The 18,486-nt window shown below is 41.9% G+C and overlaps 1 protein-coding gene across 1 annotated transcript in view; it reads left to right on the forward strand.

Moving 5' to 3' along the window:
• Nucleotides 1-18,486, forward strand: part of npr2 (natriuretic peptide receptor 2) — a 97,385-nt gene continuing 78,899 nt past the window's right edge. Inside the window, exon 1 of the mRNA XM_050053138.1 lies at nt 1-1,023. Coding sequence (XP_049909095.1) covers nt 327-1,023 — 697 coding nt within the window. The 5' untranslated portion in view covers nt 1-326. The remainder of the gene's footprint in view (nt 1,024-18,486) is intronic.

Genomic DNA, 18,486 nt, shown 5'->3' on the forward strand with positions numbered 1-18,486 from the left:
CTGGATGGATGTTATCGCTCTCCGAGAGACTGACAGTGTGAGGACCACGCTGCGCTGGAGAAGTCGCGTTGGGAAGTACACGAACTTCATTTAACGTGGATTTACGCAGCGGAGACGCATGGCACCGCCGGGCTGGCACCACAGGATGATACCTTTACCGACTTTATTTTACGTTTGAGAACGAGAGAAGGAAACGGGGAGCGAGGGAGACGGATACTTATGGTGTGGTGTCAGGGTGCCTCAGCCGGCCGTGTCTCCTCTCCAAGCGGTGCGCTCTCCGTGGCCGTACTTTCCTCTGTGGGACTTCCGAGCGGCTGGGACGCGAGATGGGATACGGAGGCGCGCTGGGATGCTGCCTGCTCGCTGCGCTGTCCTGTTGCCTCCTCCCCGGCTGCAGAGGTAACATAACCGTGGCGGTGATGCTCCCGGACAACCACCACAAGTACCCGTGGGCTCTGCCGCGCGTCCTCCCGGCCATCCTCATGGCGCACGAGGACCTGCACGGCAAACACGGGCTGCTGCTCGGCCGCTTCATCAACATCTTGAACTACAGCACCGAGGACCCCATCGCGGGCTCGTGCGCCGAGAGCAGGGCGCAGGTTGTAGCCGTGGACGCCAAGCTTTACATCCGCCCGGACGCTTTCTTCGGGCCCGGGTGCGTGTACCCGCTCGCCTCCGTGGGGCGCTTCGCGTCCCACTGGAAACTCCCGCTGATCACCGCCGGAGGACCCGCGTACGGCTTCGACAAACGAGAGGAATACCGGACCATCGTGCGCAGCGGGCCGTCCACCACCAAGCTGGGGGACTTCACCAATGTCCTGCACACGCACTTCAACTGGACGTCCCGGGCCGTGGTGATCTTCCACGACCTGCGCCACGACGACCGGCCGCACTACTTTCTCTCGGAGGGGATCTACCTGAACCTGAAGGAGGAGATGAACATCACGGTGGAGGCCCAGCCGTACGAGGACGACTTCAAGTACTACAAGGATCTTATTAGTTTCATGAAGGAGCGCGGGAGAAGTAAGTCCATGCTGCAGGAAAAGGTGTGATTGAGTGTGAAAGTTTGAAATCCACGAGCATAGCGCAGTTGAACAAATATCCAGACTTGTAGTGTCCTAGATATCACCTCCAAAACAACTTTAACTGTATCTGATCTACATTTTATAAAAACAAATCCTTTAGTGTCCTTTGCGCCTTGTCTTTGACGCATGTGCCTTTATCTCTACATAGAGCAGATCACCAGCTGGTTACTATAAAGATAATGTCCGCGGATTGGAAAGGAAATTGCCTCTAACAGGATCATCTGGGAAACTGTTTGGTAAAATTATCTCCCGCCTGCAGGCAGATTTATATCTCCTCTTTGCGGAAACTGTGCGCTAAACTGCGAGGGAGGCAAAAACAGCTGATAAAAATATGTCTATTTAACTTGTTTTAAAAAATGCTGCAATAACAGATTCCTCTCTTCCACAGTGAGGTCACACTGAAGTTTCTCCCAGCAGATACAAACAGAGGTGGACTGGAATAGGTGCAGGGAAAAGCCTGTTAATTCCGGGAGTTATTACAGAGGAATGTTTAGGCTGTGGGCTGTCTGCTGCTGCTGGTTTATTGCCTGCAGGATGACCACCACCTGCGCTCTTTAAAGGCAGAGACAGACGCAGAGGGTTGTGATTGAATGGGTGCCCTCTCAGCCTAAACATGCCTTGTTATGTGTGGCTTCTTGCTGCTGGTGTTCATTCACTTGTAATGAGGAGCTCATTCCAGTCCACACAAGTTTAGGTTTTAAATTCAAGTGGAGATGCCATCCTAAGATATAAAATCAGGTGGCTAAATATGAGGGAAATGTGTGTAAAATGATGCACAAGACATCTAGAGTATTTCTGTTTGTTGCCATAAAAACATGGAGGCTTGAATATTTCACTCAAGTGGAAACACACATCTTCAATTCAGAGCTGGAACAAGATGACACACACTATGCTCTCAGCAGTGTGGCATAAGATGATTTTCTGCCCTTAATGCTGCTTATAACAAAAGCAAGGGAGCTAAATGGTTAATAGAATTAATTATGAAATATCTGATCAAGTTGCAAAACACTCATTTTCTTTTTCACCGGCGTAGATCGCAGCTGTGTTGGCGATGAGGCATAAATCACACAGCAGAGTGGCTGTTAATCACTCGTCACTGTTCTCGCTTTAAGTTTAATTAACTGGAAACATTGTGAGGCTGACTTCATCATTACTGCTGTTGTGAAAAGTTGATTGTGGGAATGAGAGGCTGGATTATGGCTCGTGCAGCTGCACATGTGTTTGAGGAGAGACAGAGATCAGCTATAAGAACACAGAGGGAAGTAATGGCATATTCTTGCACCCCAACATTTAGCTGTAGCTCTTGGCTTTTTTAATAGTAAATAACAGTAACAACCTTTGGGTTTTCCAGGTGTGTATAAACGCCTGTCCTGTCTTGTCCTTACTTTATAGTAATATTGTAGTTATAAGCGTTAATAATTCATTAAAGTCACAGTTTAATATTAGATAAATTACTTGTATTTGCTTGCTTTCCAAAACTTAGATGAGAAGATCAGTTCCATGTCTGTGTCTGGAGGCAATTAGCTTAGCATTAGCACAAAGACTGGAGGCAGGGAAAACCATAGACATATTAAGGTCCATGTAGACGTTATATTGACTGTGTCAGACTGTTGCAGCGACATGTCAACATCACTGCCATATTGGAGGGGGCAAGACTTGCCTGTTAAGAAATGCAAGTAATTGGGGTGCTGCGATTTCTCTGGATTTCAGCGAGTTGTTTTTATATTCATAAGTTTAGTTGGAAGAGTGAGTACCAGTGAGTATGCTATAGATATAGCTAACTTTTTTTCCCTAATACATGGGGATCATAAAATCAGTAAAACTGGATGAGAAATGTTACAGTATTGTGCTATTTATCCAGAAAAAAATGCAGCTGGTTACTTGCATTTGTTTACGGGAAAGTCTTGCCCTCTCCAAAATGGTGGCAGTGTTTACGTGCAATCCAGCAGCCAATGAGGCATCAGCATCTATGTGGGGCAGGGATTGACAACGGTTACTGTCAAACGAGCAATGTTTAGCCAAAAAAAGAAAAAGAAAACAGCCTTTTAAGTTGAATCTAGCCTATCAACATTACTAATAAATTTACATGAGTATTTGTTAATATGTTTCAGCACAAGGTGGCAAGATTGCAGTGGGCAATTTATGATTATATGGTACTTTAACTTTGCAGCATTGCAGATGAAAGCAACATAATTGGTGAAGAATCATTTAGGCCTATAATAATGAATAGAAATTAAAATGTTAAAAAAAAAAATGGTTATTCATCACCATCTAATTTTTTTGTCAAAGCCATAGGGAGCCATTAGAGAGGGGCTAAAGAGCCACATGTGACTCTGGAACCACAGGTTGCTTACACCTGAGATGGGGAAAACATCTTTGCTCAAAGTAAAAAACATACACCTGTACAGCTCATTAATCAACATGTTGTATCTTGTTTGTTTGGGCTATACAAGAACACTAAAGTAAAAATCTCAGTGTGTTGTTTTGGTGGCAGTTATGTGGTGGAAATATTTCCTGATGAACAACAGCCGGACTCAGTGACAGCATGCAGCTTCCTCAAGTCTTGTCATAGTGAGGTTGCCAGGTGTGGTACCATCATGCTTGTACAGAGATGAAAACCAAAAGCGCAGCTCTCGACTGTATCTGGCAGCCCGCACTGCAGCCAGAGATGCTGCATGGAAGTACTTGTCAGATGGATAAATCACCTGGTGTCACAGAAATATGTGAAATGACTATGACCTCTTATCGCATTACATGAAATTTCATGCCGGCACAATGGAAACTATGCTGTTGCAAAGTAATTTATTATCCTTTGTCGTGGTAGTAACACACATTCTCTGGTTCAGTGGTGTCATGCAATGGGCACAGGTATATGTTACCACCCCATAGGTGCTATATAGAGCAAGAAAGTTTGCTTCAGGAGGAAGGTTGGGATGATGGATGGGTTAAACAAACACTGGACTTCACCTTGGAGACCGTTGTTCATGTCCTGTGTCAAACTTAAGGTTAATGCTTCTTTTAACTCAATATACTTAAGTGCTTTATGTAGTTACATCACGTTGCATGATGTACTTATGTCACTTTATGTTGTATTTAGGTCTTGTATGTAACAAACAGTTATTTCAACCAAAAAACAATCTTTTTCTAAACCTAAGGAAGTAGTTTTGCTGCCTTAACCCAACTGTGCCACCACCATGTAATTTCTACACAATATGTGCCTCCACTATGTAATGCAGTGTTAAGAGATCATGGTCACCTTATATATTTCTGTGAAAACACGTTGAGATAAACTGTTTTTGTCAAAAGATAGTTCTCTGTAACTCCCAGTAAAACTGCAAATAGGATTTTATATTTCCGTTCATTATAGAGGCAAACAACATATTCAGTATTTACTAGGGCTGCCCCCTTATAGTCGACCAAACGTTAGTTGACCAGAAAGGTCATTAGTCGGCAAGATTTCATTGGTCACTTCGTCGCAGAAAAGAACAAAAAAACAACATGAAACTCTATTAGGAGCTGTGCCCTGTCAAAATAAATCAAAACCTATATGACTTGCCCATGTGGGAATTTAATTTGGAAGGACAGACACAGGAAGTGGCCACGCTCAGCAGTCAGACAGGAGTCACATTCATTTCCAGGGCTGGTACCTGCGGTTATTCCACAGGCTAGTTAATAACATGTCGGGCAGGAAATCCAAAGTGTGGGATCATTTTGAGAAGGTGAAGGACGAACCCAAGGTGATATGTAAACTCATCTTCATTGGTCGACTACAAACATGACGTATCATCTGAAACATGGAAGTAGCTACATGCCCATTAGCCCACAGCGTCATTAACAGGCGGCTCGCTCAGTGTGTGACGTGCACTTGTAGATAAAATATAGGCCTATATTAATGAAGGTTCATTAGTACGGTTTTGTATTTCTCTGTAATGTAGCACAGTGTTAACAATGTTACTGATACTATTCTTTCTCACACCTTCAACTCAAACCATTGTGTTGCCCCGCCCAAAATATATCATTTAATAATTACGTTAACATCGTAAAAATGCAGGCGACTAGTCTAAATGACGACTATTGGTCGACTAGGAAAATTCTTAGTCGAGGGCAGCCTTAGTATTTACCATTTTAATGAGTTTCAGATGTGTTTGAAAGTCATATCTTTGAACTTTGGGGTGACCCAGGGTAAGTGCTTTCCTGTGTTTTCTTTCCACACTTGATGCTAGGCTAACTGCTCTCGCTCTGTAACACACACAAGATTTCTTGACTTATATTCCTTTTAGTCAAAGAGATTTTTCACAACCTGGCAACCCCAAAACTGTTGTTATTAATGTTTTAAACTAATCTGTTAGACAATGATCAATGATTTTTTAAAAACCACTAATAAAGCCATTAGTTACACCTTTAAACATCTTTTGAAAAAGAGTGCTTTACTAGAAATTTGTTTCCATATTCCAAAATGCTGCTTTGGATCAGAAATGTGTTTGCAGGAATGAAACAATTTTTAAAACAACAAGTACTACTATTATGGAAAATACATGTAAGTAAGTCTTCCTCTCAGTTTTCACTGAAGTAAAGGTAAACAAAAAGGGGCGCCTAAAAGAAACAAAATCCCCAAACTGAAGATAAGGATCAATAAAATAGTTGGACGAAAAATAATCAAATTCTGGGGATTTCCATGCTTTCAGAGGAGTCAGAGGTATTACATGCTCCTCTGAGACTGTCCTCTCAAGAAAAAACTGTAGCATCAGTTTTGTGCCTGAACCGAACCAAACCTTAACCAGAGAGCGGTCATATCAGAAACACTAACATTAATGTTTTGTTAATGGTTATTTGTGACAGTTTTGGAAGGCACTGACAAACAAAGGCTTCCTGCCGACAGGGATGTCAAAACACTTGTGTGAGTTTTTTTGGAGGGAGATTCCAAGTGACACATTTTGTCCTTTAGTTTGGAGAACATCTCCAGGTTCGGATAGTTCTCTGAAACACTTGAGAAGATGTTTTAAAGTCACTGTGTCTTACGTTGTGTCTTTGCAACCATCAGGTGAAAGTACAATATTTCCCTGTGAGTTGTGTCAGTTTGAGTACAAGTGCTTCCCACCTTTTCTTGTTGTTACACACAGTTATGTCAATTTAGTATTTTTCTCTAATTGGCATGTTCTTTAGAATGAATATTGCATCGATGTGTTGCAAAATGTGTTTCTCCCGATACTCCTGGCAACGTTTGGAGGGAATCATATCTGGAACCAGCTCAACATCTTGGAGCGAAGTTTGCTTCCAACCAGTAAATCTTGGAATATTATGGTCTCTGGCACTGTGAAACAAACAAGAGTTTTAAAACAATCTGTTGTTACAGTAACGGCATCAACAAATAATGGAATAAACACAGCGTAAAGGTAATTAAAGGGCGGTGTGGCAGCGAGGGAAAGAGGTGAAAGGTGCAAGCCGCCAAACACCCCCACTCCTTCCCCATTCCCAAATGAATTATGGTGCTACCGCAGTGAGCTGGAGGTCACGGAAGCTAATGGTTTTGTCAGGGCTTGTCCCGGCTCGGCATTCAGCTCACTTTTATCCCAGCAGATAACCTCCGGGCTATCAGCTCTGTAATGTCACCCGACTGCTGGTTGGCTTCAAATGGCGGGAGGCTGAGCCAAGGTGGGAAAGGAAAACTGGGGCTTTTAATGTGAAGCCACACATCATTGGAGCTTTGACAGCTGACCAAGTAATTGCGTGCTGTTGTGGAGTTAAACATTCCTCCCACCACGGCCTCTAATTCCCTGAATTCCTCATTTTAATACCTGGTAAATGCAGATGTGGGATACAAATACACAAACTCAAGTTTTCAGGAACCTCACTTGAGTATTTTTTCCTTATGCAAGACTTTCTAGTATTCCTCGACTGCGTTCATTTTACTGCCTCTGACAGCTGGGAGTACTTCACATTGAAGATCCTTATTTTACATTCAGCATTAGATAAGCTCATTACCAAACACCCAGACTCTTCAGGCCCTCTGGAAGTCCCAGGTTGTCAATATTTCACGGTAGTTTGATTAATTGCACATTTGTAAGGGAATCTGCACCAGAACAATATCAACTCAGGCAGGTCCTGCATTATTACCACTGTAATTTTGTGGCCCTGTCTTGTTGAGGGTCCAGGGGCCTCATTTATAAAGCTTGCTTACGCACAAAACGGGGCTTGAAAGTGGCGTCCGCCACTTCCCACGCAAAGGTTGTGATTTATAAAAATAAACTTGGCGGGAGAATGTGCGCACCTGTAAGCAAACTTTTTGGAGACACTGGGAAGTGGCGACGCAGACGGCGAGGTGGAGAAGGGAGTCAAATTTTTATTGATGTCTCACACAAATTTAATGTCACGCTATATCCACCTTAGATTCACGTTATCATTGAAATTAAATCCAGCAGCCTTATTTTGCGCTTGGAGTGAGTGATAATTGTTTCATAAAAATGTTGTAAAATCCAACTCAAATCCTGAATTGAAATTCTTTCTAAATACGTATTTAATCCGCACTCTAACGTCTCATTGTCCACTCTGTGAGCGCAGGAGGGGGAGAGGATGGCGCGACTGCATGGAACATAATTATTTATTTAGCTAAATATTTCCAGTGCATTTATCATGTCTCGAAATACAGCCATTAAGCACAACCGTTACACTCATTTCATCAGCCCTACTTAGACATGTGCTGTTCATGACAAAACCGGCATGAAGAAACGTGTTCGCCTATTACACTTTCATCTTTGAATTGTATTTCAAATTACACGTTGTATTTTGGGACAGGGATACCAATGGTTCATGCTGTAATTCAGGCCGGGAGTCTGATCAGACTAATTGCCATAAACATATAAATACTGTGGTGACCCTCGTGCGTAATTGCGCAAGATGGCACTGGCACATACTCCTTTTTGCCTCCACCTTTAATGAATGTGATTCTTTATGTCGCACATCAATGTCAAACATCCTCAAATTTAAAAGCAACACATTAACTACATGTTGGTAAAGGAGTAGAAATATTTGGTCTACCTTTAGATCAGACCACTTTTTTTTTTTTTTTGTCACTGTCCGTGCAGTCCCACAGACACAGCTGACAGCATCAGCAGCGTTGATGTGTTGCCACTTTTTTTGCTTTCTTTTATTAGTGATCCCGCTGCTGTGGCCACCAAATAAAATCTTTCTTCAGTCCTCCACCTCCCGTTAAAGGGTCTCTAGCTCAGTCTCGGAGAAATTCCGTTTTTTGGTTCGTTTCTCACACCTGTCGCCGTGACTCACAACGAGAGAACACTCGCATGCCGGCTTATTTATATGCAGATCGCATTCATGAGGTGATTTGCATGACCATTTATGGTTGAACTAGGGCGTGTAGAGGGCGGAATATGAGACGTATCTGGGTGCGCACAACTCCAGGAGGTCTGTGATTTATAAAGAGAACATTGTTTGCAAGTGTGCGTGTGCACGGTTTTATAAATCAGATTATTTTTAGGCGCATGCCATTTTTCAGCTTTTGGGCGCATGTCAACTTTTAGTATGAATCCTAAGCACTCTTTTATAAATGAGGCCCCTGGCCTCTAAATCACCGCCAAGTAGCTCTGGTGTCATGTTAATTAAACAAGACTAAGAATCTACAGCCATGCTAGCAGCTCTGTGAGGCTGTACCTTGGAAGTATAAGGAGAGCTGGATACAGCATTGGAGATAGGGCTCATTATCTCCTATGAAAGTTGCTCAGTGGTACGTGGTGCCAAAAAAGTTCAACTTCTCAGGTATAAAATTACCTGGATCAGGCGCACTAGAGGTTTCTGCTGTCCGAGCCAGCTTCTTACGGTTTAGTCTAACTTGAATGTTATCGGACCAAATGGCTCAATTTCATTAGGGCTCTGATACTCAGCCCCATGGCGTCACATGATGGATCCGGAAGTTGTCATCCAGCAGTTTTATAACTCAGCCAAATTGGCTTCAAAGCCCGGTGTTGTTGCAGGGTGCATGGGCTGTACATGCTAACACCTTCATGTAGTTTAGAGTGTTAGCATGCTAACATTTTCAATTTAGGACTAAACACAAAGTACAGCTGAGGCTGATGGGAACGTCATTAGTAAGGGCCCAAGCACTGGACGCAGTTGGTCACGAGGGCCCTATTGGAATTGAAGGGATTATTATAATTATTATTATTATTGTTATTATGATTTTTATTTGCAGTCTTTGAGCACATTTTCGGGGGATGCGTGGGATGCTCGAAAACTCATTAAACTTTGCACACTTGTCAGACGTGGTAAATAGATATCTGATATGGGTTTTAAGTTTAGGCCTGGCAAATTGGCTCAGTAGCAACCCCTAACATTTTTCAAAGTAAAAGCCCCCACCTTTAACTTTAACGTCGTAGACAAATGAAATTTGGTAGGCACATGTAACACTCCAAGACGTACAAAAAAGCCTCTTGGAGCCATACTCTTAACCTAACAGGAAGTCTGCCATTTTGAGTTTACTGTGCAATTTTGATGCATTTATGGTGCAGGGTGTGACTTTTACAGACATGAACATGGGCATCAGCCAGTGTCTTGCCAGCACCCCCCAGTTGCAAAAGCCCATTCATCACTGCTTGCAGCTTTAATTTTGTGTTTTGTCATAAACCAAATTGTTGGCCAAATTTGTGAGCTCCTGACTTTTCATAGCTTCGTCGTCAGCTCAAAATGTTAGTCGTTACATGCCCCCTTTACGTACCTTAAATATCTGCCCCAAATTTCGCAGCAGTCTGTCCAATAGTTTGAAATATACATACCTCATAAACAAAAGTCAGCCTCGTGGCAGTGCTAAAGGCGAAGTCAGGAAATCAGCAGTGGATAGATGGGCAATGAAATTCAAAGAACGAATGACTATGCCATCCCTGTAGCTATGCCTCTAGAGGTGCTTAAAACAATCAAGCCAGTCAGAGCTTTGTAGAAAGGATCAAGAGTAAGGATGTCATCTTCTTGAACCAGAAAAATAGGCACAATAATGAGGACAATCATGAATGAGATTGATACAGCTAAGTCCACTTCCAGAAATAACTCTTGAATTGGCCAATTTCTGGAATTGTGGGATAAAGTTAACTGCATGGGCTCGGCAAGGAAACACTGTCTGGGGATTCAGAGAAAGAACGTTTTGCACTAAAACCATGGGTGCAGATCTGATGACAGGTTTGGGGGGGACACAATCAGTTGTGATTTTTTTTTATTTTTTATTTTTTAATTGCACGCGTGCAAATCATGCCCACAGAGCGCTTGAGATTGCCAGCATATTTCATGATTTCATAGACGCTCATCACCATCACCAAGTCATTCAAAAAGCACTACACAGAGAATCATATGCTTACCTTTACTGTTTATTTCTTTTAAACAGCCAATAGTACATGGAGCCAGCCATCCCCCTCCTTTTCACTGCTTCGCTGTTAGTTAATGCTACTTCTTGTTTCAGGGTCTCAGGCATGTTATGTCCACTCACGTTCTCATCTCTCGCCTCTCACAGATTCCCAATTCTCCTCATCATCTTCCCTTTTTTTCCTAGTATATGGGACTACTGTATACATTTGTTCAATTTCAATCATTTAGGTTATTTAGAATTGGGGGGGACAATTTGTGTTTTTCAGAAGTTGGGGGGACATCCCCCCCCCCCCCGCCCCCCCCGGGATCTGCACCCATGACTAAAACGAATGTAACTTTGGACTTGACTGCAACCAATAGCTCTCTAATGTACATATGAATGAGTGAGCATTGTATTACAATAGACTTGAAAAATGTGAACCTATCCTTTAATGGGAATTTGGCAATGACAGGGTACATACAGAAGGCATAGTAGATCGTAGGTGATGGCTGGAGAAGGGCCCAACAGTGAATATTTTGCACTGGGATCTCCCAACCAGTCACTCCAGCCATGGCTAACAAAATCTCCAGAGTGTCAACATTTCAGAAAGTCCCTGTTGACGTCGATGCTCAAATCCATTTCAGACATACCTAAAGTGTTTTCTCATCCTGTAATGGAGAACATAACCTTTCCGCTGATGTGAAAATCTATTTCCTTATTATCTCATTGTCTCCAGTTTTGGGGATTTTTATATTTATAACACTCTTACAGAGACCAGTCTTCACACTCTCCCGGTCTTCCTTGAAACTACTTTTTTTCCCAAGAAAAAATTCCTATGAAAACTGTTCTCACTCAGTGTATTCTGTGGATGGAGCATTATATTGGGGTGGAGGGAGAAATTGCAGAGATGGAAATCTAAAAACTTGGACAGATAAAAGCAAAACTATCCGTATGGCTGCATGACCCTTTAAGTAAAAGGTTCGGAGCCCCTCTTCTGGCTCCAGCGCAGAGTGAGATGAAAGCATTATTCTGAGCGCAGTGAATATATTCAAGTTCCCAGCACATTGCCCAGTGACACTCTTGCCTCAATGCTTTTCAGTCCGCACAAGAGGAAAAATTTCAGCTGTATGAGTGGAAGAATACATGAGGCTTTTAAATTTGTTTTTCACGTTCATATGCCAGTGGTTAGTAGCTCCCGGTGAGTGATGAAAAGAGTGGCTCTTCACAATGAGACTCAGGTATTGCCTGTGTAATCACAGGGATCCTGTTCCCTGTGAAAACACTCCTAAGATACAACAATAGCAGACAGAGATATTAACCACACGTTGCTTTCACAGACTTTGTTTTGCTACATTTTTAATGCAAATAATTGCAACAAAGCAAAGCGTACGAGTCGTAAGAGCCCCGCAGACAGATTAGAGCTTGAAGAAACAAAGAGCTGGAGGATAATCTTCTCTGAATAAGATTCAGACAAGACAAACATTACAGTCGTGTTAGAAAATCCAGCACAATCCAATCAGAAAAGTGACAAAAACACATTGAGTGCAGGAAGTACTTTGTTTGTGCACTTGTGGAGCTCTTCATTACGAGTTGTCATTTCTTAAATGTGTGAAAAAATCTGCAGACAAATCAGCTTGTTTTCAGTGATATTTGCTTGATAGCTCATTCATCTTTATGTCTTGTTTTAAGACACTCTCACTTACAAATATATTCCTCAAACAAGAAGTAATGCAAACATGTACGAAAAGAATGGATGAGATGGAGGATAAGAACCCCACAACCTGAAGAAGGGTAGTGCTTCTTCCAGCAACTTCACTAGAGATGTTGAATCAGCTCAGTCAACCATGATCATGTTGTTTGTGCTGCTGTTGAATTGAATTTTGTTAGAGGTGTATCTGAAATGTTGTCCACCCCATGATGCAGCCTATGTTGATAACGGTAGATTAAAACATGGACATTATTACATTCATGAAGGGAGGACTTGTTGCAGGATTGTTGTTGTGCTAGACTGTAGGTGTACCAGATAAGCAACAGAGTGTAGATTGCATACTGTGAAAACTACTATTGGCATGGGTTAGCGCCGATGGCACTAAGTTTGGTAACAAATACATTGTTTTTCTTTGAGTGCTTTACAATAAAAGCCATCTTGTGTTTCGCCATTTGAATGCTTTGAAGCAATAGCAGTAGGAAATGCTGTAACAGTACAGCTCTGATACGGCCGAATACAGTGAGATCAAATTACTGTACAATAATGCTGGATTACATGCTCCACTGTTTCCTGTGGAACACTTGTGCACCGATTGTTAATGTGAATCCTGCTTGGGAATGGCGGGCTCCACCACTGACAATAAAACCTACTAAAGAAGTAATAGCAGAATGCAATTACATTGGTTGACTATTGCTGAAAAAAAAAATCCAGCCTCAAAAACGGAATCTGTCCTCACTCCCAGCTCATCAAATACAGACACTTGGTCAGAGGCCCTCCACATAGCAGATAGCAACGCTTTAGCACCCTTTAGTATCTGTAAGACAGTGGTTCCCATCTGGTCCAGGGTTTAAAAAAAAAAAAAAAAAAAGGCAAAAACGTGGTTTCTTCCAACACTAGAATTAAGATAAAAATATTCACAAATGAAAAAACACTAATGGTCGGTGATAAGTAGTGTTTAACTTTTGATTGAACACTAAATCTAAATTAAAACCCTCGGCGCACACTGCAGCACAATCAAACAGATGCGCAACTCAGAGCATCAGAAGTGTCTCTGACACCAGACTCAGAGCGGACCGGTGGAACTGGAAAATGCATATTAGGCCTACTACTTACTACTACGTTTTTCAAGTGATTTCCCAAATTTGTTGTTGAGTTGTGATATGCCAATTGCTTTTGGCAAATCTGGCACTCTGCTTTCTGGGGGTTGTCGGGGCATATTTTAAAAATGCAGACACACATCTGATGACCTCTTGGACATGTCTGCCAGCTCTGAGTGCGCTCGTCGTAAGTATCGGACTGGTGGGGGTTAGTGTTGCGTTTATGGCCTCCCCCCAAAAAACCAAAAAAAAGCGCAGAAGCTTCGAATTTTTTTTTTCACAAACGAATCCCGTGCCATCGAATGAAGCTTCGAAGCTTCGAATTTTTTGGGTCCGCCCTAATTTGATGTCCACAGTATAAAGAGCAAGAGAGTGTGTATAGGGTGGGATGGACTTTCACCCAGGTGACCACTGTTCGTGTCCCATGTGAAACCAAATATCAACGTTGCGTTGTTTTAAGAACGTAGTGTAGTAGACATATGTGATGTACTGCATGTCATGCGACTTACATTGCATTATGTTAGGAAGAGACATAGTTATTTTTACCTAAAACTAAACCTAACTACATACTTTTGTTGCTTAAACCTAAGGAACCTAAAACAAGTAAAGCTACATTGGAAGTTAATTTTGAAACAAGACAGTATACATTTAACACTATATATAACAAGCAGAATTGACACGCCATCCCTGAGCGTCCAAAAGTGACGCTAGAGGGGTACCTAGAGCGTCAGTTTGATGAGTAGGGCCACTGACCAAGTGTCAATATTTTACGAGTTGGGAGTGAAAATGTGTTGAAATAGTATAAAAAATGGGGGGACTGATACATCCACAAGTATTTAACGGTAATCCGAAACATGTATTCATTAGCAGTGGATTGTTTTATCCACAATGCAGAGTTTATCTTTAGAAAAACCAGCGAGCAAAGCTGAGAAACATCCCCTTTAAGAGCTCATATCATCTGTTACTCAGCTCTCAGGAGTTTCTTACGAGGTGAGATAATTCTATGTTTTATTACATTGTTCTCCTTGGCACAATTCTGTGTGTCATTATCTTGAAACATGGCAGACTGCATTGTTATCAAGGAGAGAGCACTTAGAGCGCTCGCACATCCATCATCTGTATCTGTGTTCTTGTACGTGTTATTTTAATCATGGAGATGTTTAGGACTTTAGATTCAGAGGGTCAATATCAGATAATCACAGGGTGTACGGTGCAGTTGTTCATGGGAAAATACTGATTTTGCTATCTTGCAATGTTGAGAAATCGTGTTTAAAAATCCTGGATCTTCATCAAAACCCAAATCGCTTGTTCTTTGGCTCGAGCGTAGAAATCTGTCAATGAGGTTTTGGGATATCTTACCAAATCAGTCAAAAAACTAACAGTGCTTAAAACACTGGCTCCTTAGTGGAGGCAAGAATAAGACTTGATTATGTAAAATTCTTCAAACAAACAAGTGTTATGAAAATATGAATATGGGACTTAATAACAGGCTAAATTATATAAGAAGGATATTTTCTGCAGTGTAGAGAGCCGAGCTGATTGCCATCCTGGAGTCTGTGAAGTGGAACAACTTGTACCAAACAATTTAATGTGCTTTTGTGTGAAGTGAAGCCTCGGCAGGTCTATATACTCTACAACTGCTACAACACAGGAGGACATTTTCCCCCGGCTGTGTAGCACATTTATTTTGGGAGCGGTCCAGGAGACAGCAGGACTCCTTGGCATGGTGAACCATGTTGGAAGAGATGAGAGTTGGGGTCTAAGCAGCAGCCGACTTTGGTCTAACACATGAGGAAATGTCTGCTAACTGGGAGGACTGCCTCGCAGCTGGCAGCAGCCGCTCTCTGACATACGCTGCGAATGGAAATAATGCTACGCTTTTTTTTTTTTTTTTTGCTTTTTTTTTTTATTCATGACTCAACAGCAGGAGGGTGTAGGTGGCAGGGTGAAGGTAGTGGGTAGACACACTGTCAGAGCCTGTAGCAGAGGTCTAGAGTTTGATTCCTGCAGCAGCAAATGTTGATGTGTTGCAGTGTCTTTGAGCAAGACCTGCTCATTGAGTTTAAAGGTAAAATGTCCAACTTTCTATTCATGTTTGAGTAGGCGTGCGTATTGAAACTCAATACTTTTTTGGTGCTGTTCAAAATGTGTTTGTAGTACCTAGTATCCAGAGATGTACTGAAAGTGGGCAGACATAGGGTCTAAATGATGAGATTATGTTTTATGTAGGCAAAGTTCTTGTACAACTGATACCTTTGGTCATGTTTTTAGGTACAAAAACAAGGGACAGGGTAAAGTTAATGGTTAGAGTTAAGTAGGAAAATAAGGAAGGAAACTTTTGTTGTCATGGTTACAATAATAATGACTGTTACAGAAAGAGAATGACCATGGCTGCAGATAAAAGAAAAGCAATTATAATAGGGAACAGAAAATGAATGGCAATTTAAAGTCCAGTGTTTTGATCCAGCCGTTCATAGTGTTGCTCTTTAATAACCTCACCTGAATTCCTCTTTTGCACCCTATGGAAAGGAGTCATAACTCCTACCTTTGCTAGAGGGCTTTGTCACTTTCAAGGCCTAGTGCAGGGGTGAGCAACCTTTACCATTAAAAGAGCCATTATTAGCCAAAAAGAAAAGAAAAATAATCTGTCTGGAGCTGCAAAACATATTCCAATAAAGGTAACAGCCTATCAAGTCTAAATTAGCCCTATCAGCATTACGAATAGGTCTAAATGAGCAGTCATTAATATGATTTACAACAAGGTGGCTACTCTGCAGTTGGCTATTTATAGTTATTCAGTACTTTAACTTTGCAGCATTGGCGGTGAAAGCAAATGAATGAATTAATGAATGAATCCCTGGTCTAGTGTGTGGCATCTAGTGGCGAGTTTGGAGATTGACACCAACTGAATATTCTCCCCTGTGCCAAGCGTGTATGAGAACCATAGACTGTATGAAATAATGGACGTAGCCACTGTGACATCACTCATTGGTTGGAGGACTCCCATTTAAAGCCTTGAACTTAGCATTTTGGCTGTCGCCATCTTGGTTTTTGGATTCAGAAGTGACCAAATTTGGACCAAAGGCTGAAGCTATGGAGAAGTGAGGGGTCTATCTGACTCATAGAATATAGTGACGCCTCGCAGAGAGCCTAGCACTCAAAGTGGCCTGCCAAAAGGCCTGACCTCAAACATGCATAATTTTAAGCCTTAATGAAATGTTAATGAGTTATTTAAAAATTCATCCCCCCTTCAGCTGTCATGAAAAGGGAATTAAGTTACAGAGACCATAACTGTTTTTTATACCAGGCTGTAAACATGTTTAGTTCTGCTGTAAGGTTGAACAATGAACATTTAAACATGGGGGGGGGGGGTGTCTATGGGTGTTGACTCACTTCTGGAGCCAGCCTCAAGTGGCCATTCACGGAACTGCAGTTTTCCGCACTTCTGTGTTGGCTTCTTGTTTCAGCCCTGGAGGTCGTTGCTTGAGGAAAACAACAATGGCTGATGCGAAACCCCAAAATGCAAAAATGTGAGCTAGTGTCTAGCTAGTTTGTCCATTTTGGGCTACTGTAGAAACAACATTGCAGACTTCATGATAGAGGACCCGCTCCTTAAGTAGATGTAAATGGCTCATTTTGAGGTAACAAAAAATTGTTTCTTAGTTTCAGGTAGGGCTGCACGGTATATGCGGTAGACGGTAGAAATGATATAAATTTGGCCCACGGTAGAGATTTGCGCTCTACCGTCCTATCGTCGATGACGTCATCGCACCTGCCTCAGTCTGAAAATGGCTGCGAGCACAGAGACAGCGGAGCAAGAGGAGCTGGTTCACGTCCGTGATTTAGCGTAGCACGTGCAACATGTGTTGCTGGAGAACTTGTGAGTGAGTGAGTTAATGTCTTATGAACAGCCCCGGACTTCTCAGACTCTTTTAGCGTCTTACCGCTCAGAGGGAACTCGTTCAGTGTCTCCTCTGGCAGCAGCACAGCGTCTCTCCCTCTCCTCTCTCGCCGTGCGCACACGGGAGTTGGTTTTCGGCAAGAGAGTTTGTCATAAACCTTTGGTAATGTAAACCTATGTGACGCTAGGGGCTCCACAAAAAACTCCATATGTGAATGTGTGATAGTTGTGGTATCATAGCAGCCTGTCACAGGTTACAGCGTGATGATTAGAGGAGAAATGGCAGAGCATAAAGGTCCAGGTGGAAAAAACACAACTCAGTCATTTAGGATTTTGCTAAAAGAAGGAAATTACCTTTTGATATAGATCCCAGGGGACATTTTGCACCATAGAGTACTGGGTTTTAATTTTGAGTTTTGAGATCTGCATTCTGCACAATAAATGCTCTAAAAAATACATTATATCTTTGCTTTTGTTGTTGTTGTTTTTTTTAATCAATTTAGCTTTGCTAAGGGACTACAAAACCCATTCAGAAACACTTCTATTATAACTTTTACACTTAAATTTATACCGCGATATATACCGTTACCGTGAAGGGATTCGATTTATACCGTGATATAAATTTTAGGTCATACCGCCCAGCCCTAGTTTCAGGTGATTATACCATAATGAAAAAATAGTTACGAATATTATATACCAATATATCCTGCCAATACATCCCGCTGAATCCTTCACACTGGACCTTTAACAGAAATACAAGATGTTTGGGGCATTTTCAGAAAGGAGTGAGGAGGTTGCTTTTCCTTCTTTCTGATTCCTCCACTGTGAGAAGTCCTCTGACCTAACATTCACCCTTATCCTCGAATGATTTCTGTCTCCATTTTGGCTTCTTTGTTGCCTCTGATAGATGTTTGAGGTCTTTTTTTTTTTTCATTTTATGCAAATCATGCAGGAGATTGACAATCCCTCACTTCTACAGGATATCTGAATAAAACATTGCAAATGTGAAATATATGTGGAGCAGAAGAGCAGAGCTAGCGGACTTCCTAGAAATGTCTGAAACTTATTTTTGTGATAGGAGCGAGTATATCGACAGAATCAAAGGTCACTTGAGGCAAAAGTATAGACTTGAATGTCTGGCTGAATATTTTATTCCTCTATCCAAGTCTGTTATCTACTATACTGTTGATTTCAGTATGTGCAGCTACAAAAAAATGGTGGAAAATATGGCACTCGACTCTGGTTTTAACAGATATTGTTGGTTAGCTTGAATAGTAGCGAGCAATTAAATGGAAAAACACATAGAAGCAAATCCAGCCACAGTAAATATGCATGCTCTGCAGCCTCATGCA

The sequence above is a fragment of the Epinephelus moara genome, chromosome 9 (assembly GCF_006386435.1).
Source record: "Epinephelus moara isolate mb chromosome 9, YSFRI_EMoa_1.0, whole genome shotgun sequence".
NCBI classification, from domain to species: domain Eukaryota; kingdom Metazoa; phylum Chordata; class Actinopteri; order Perciformes; family Serranidae; genus Epinephelus; species Epinephelus moara.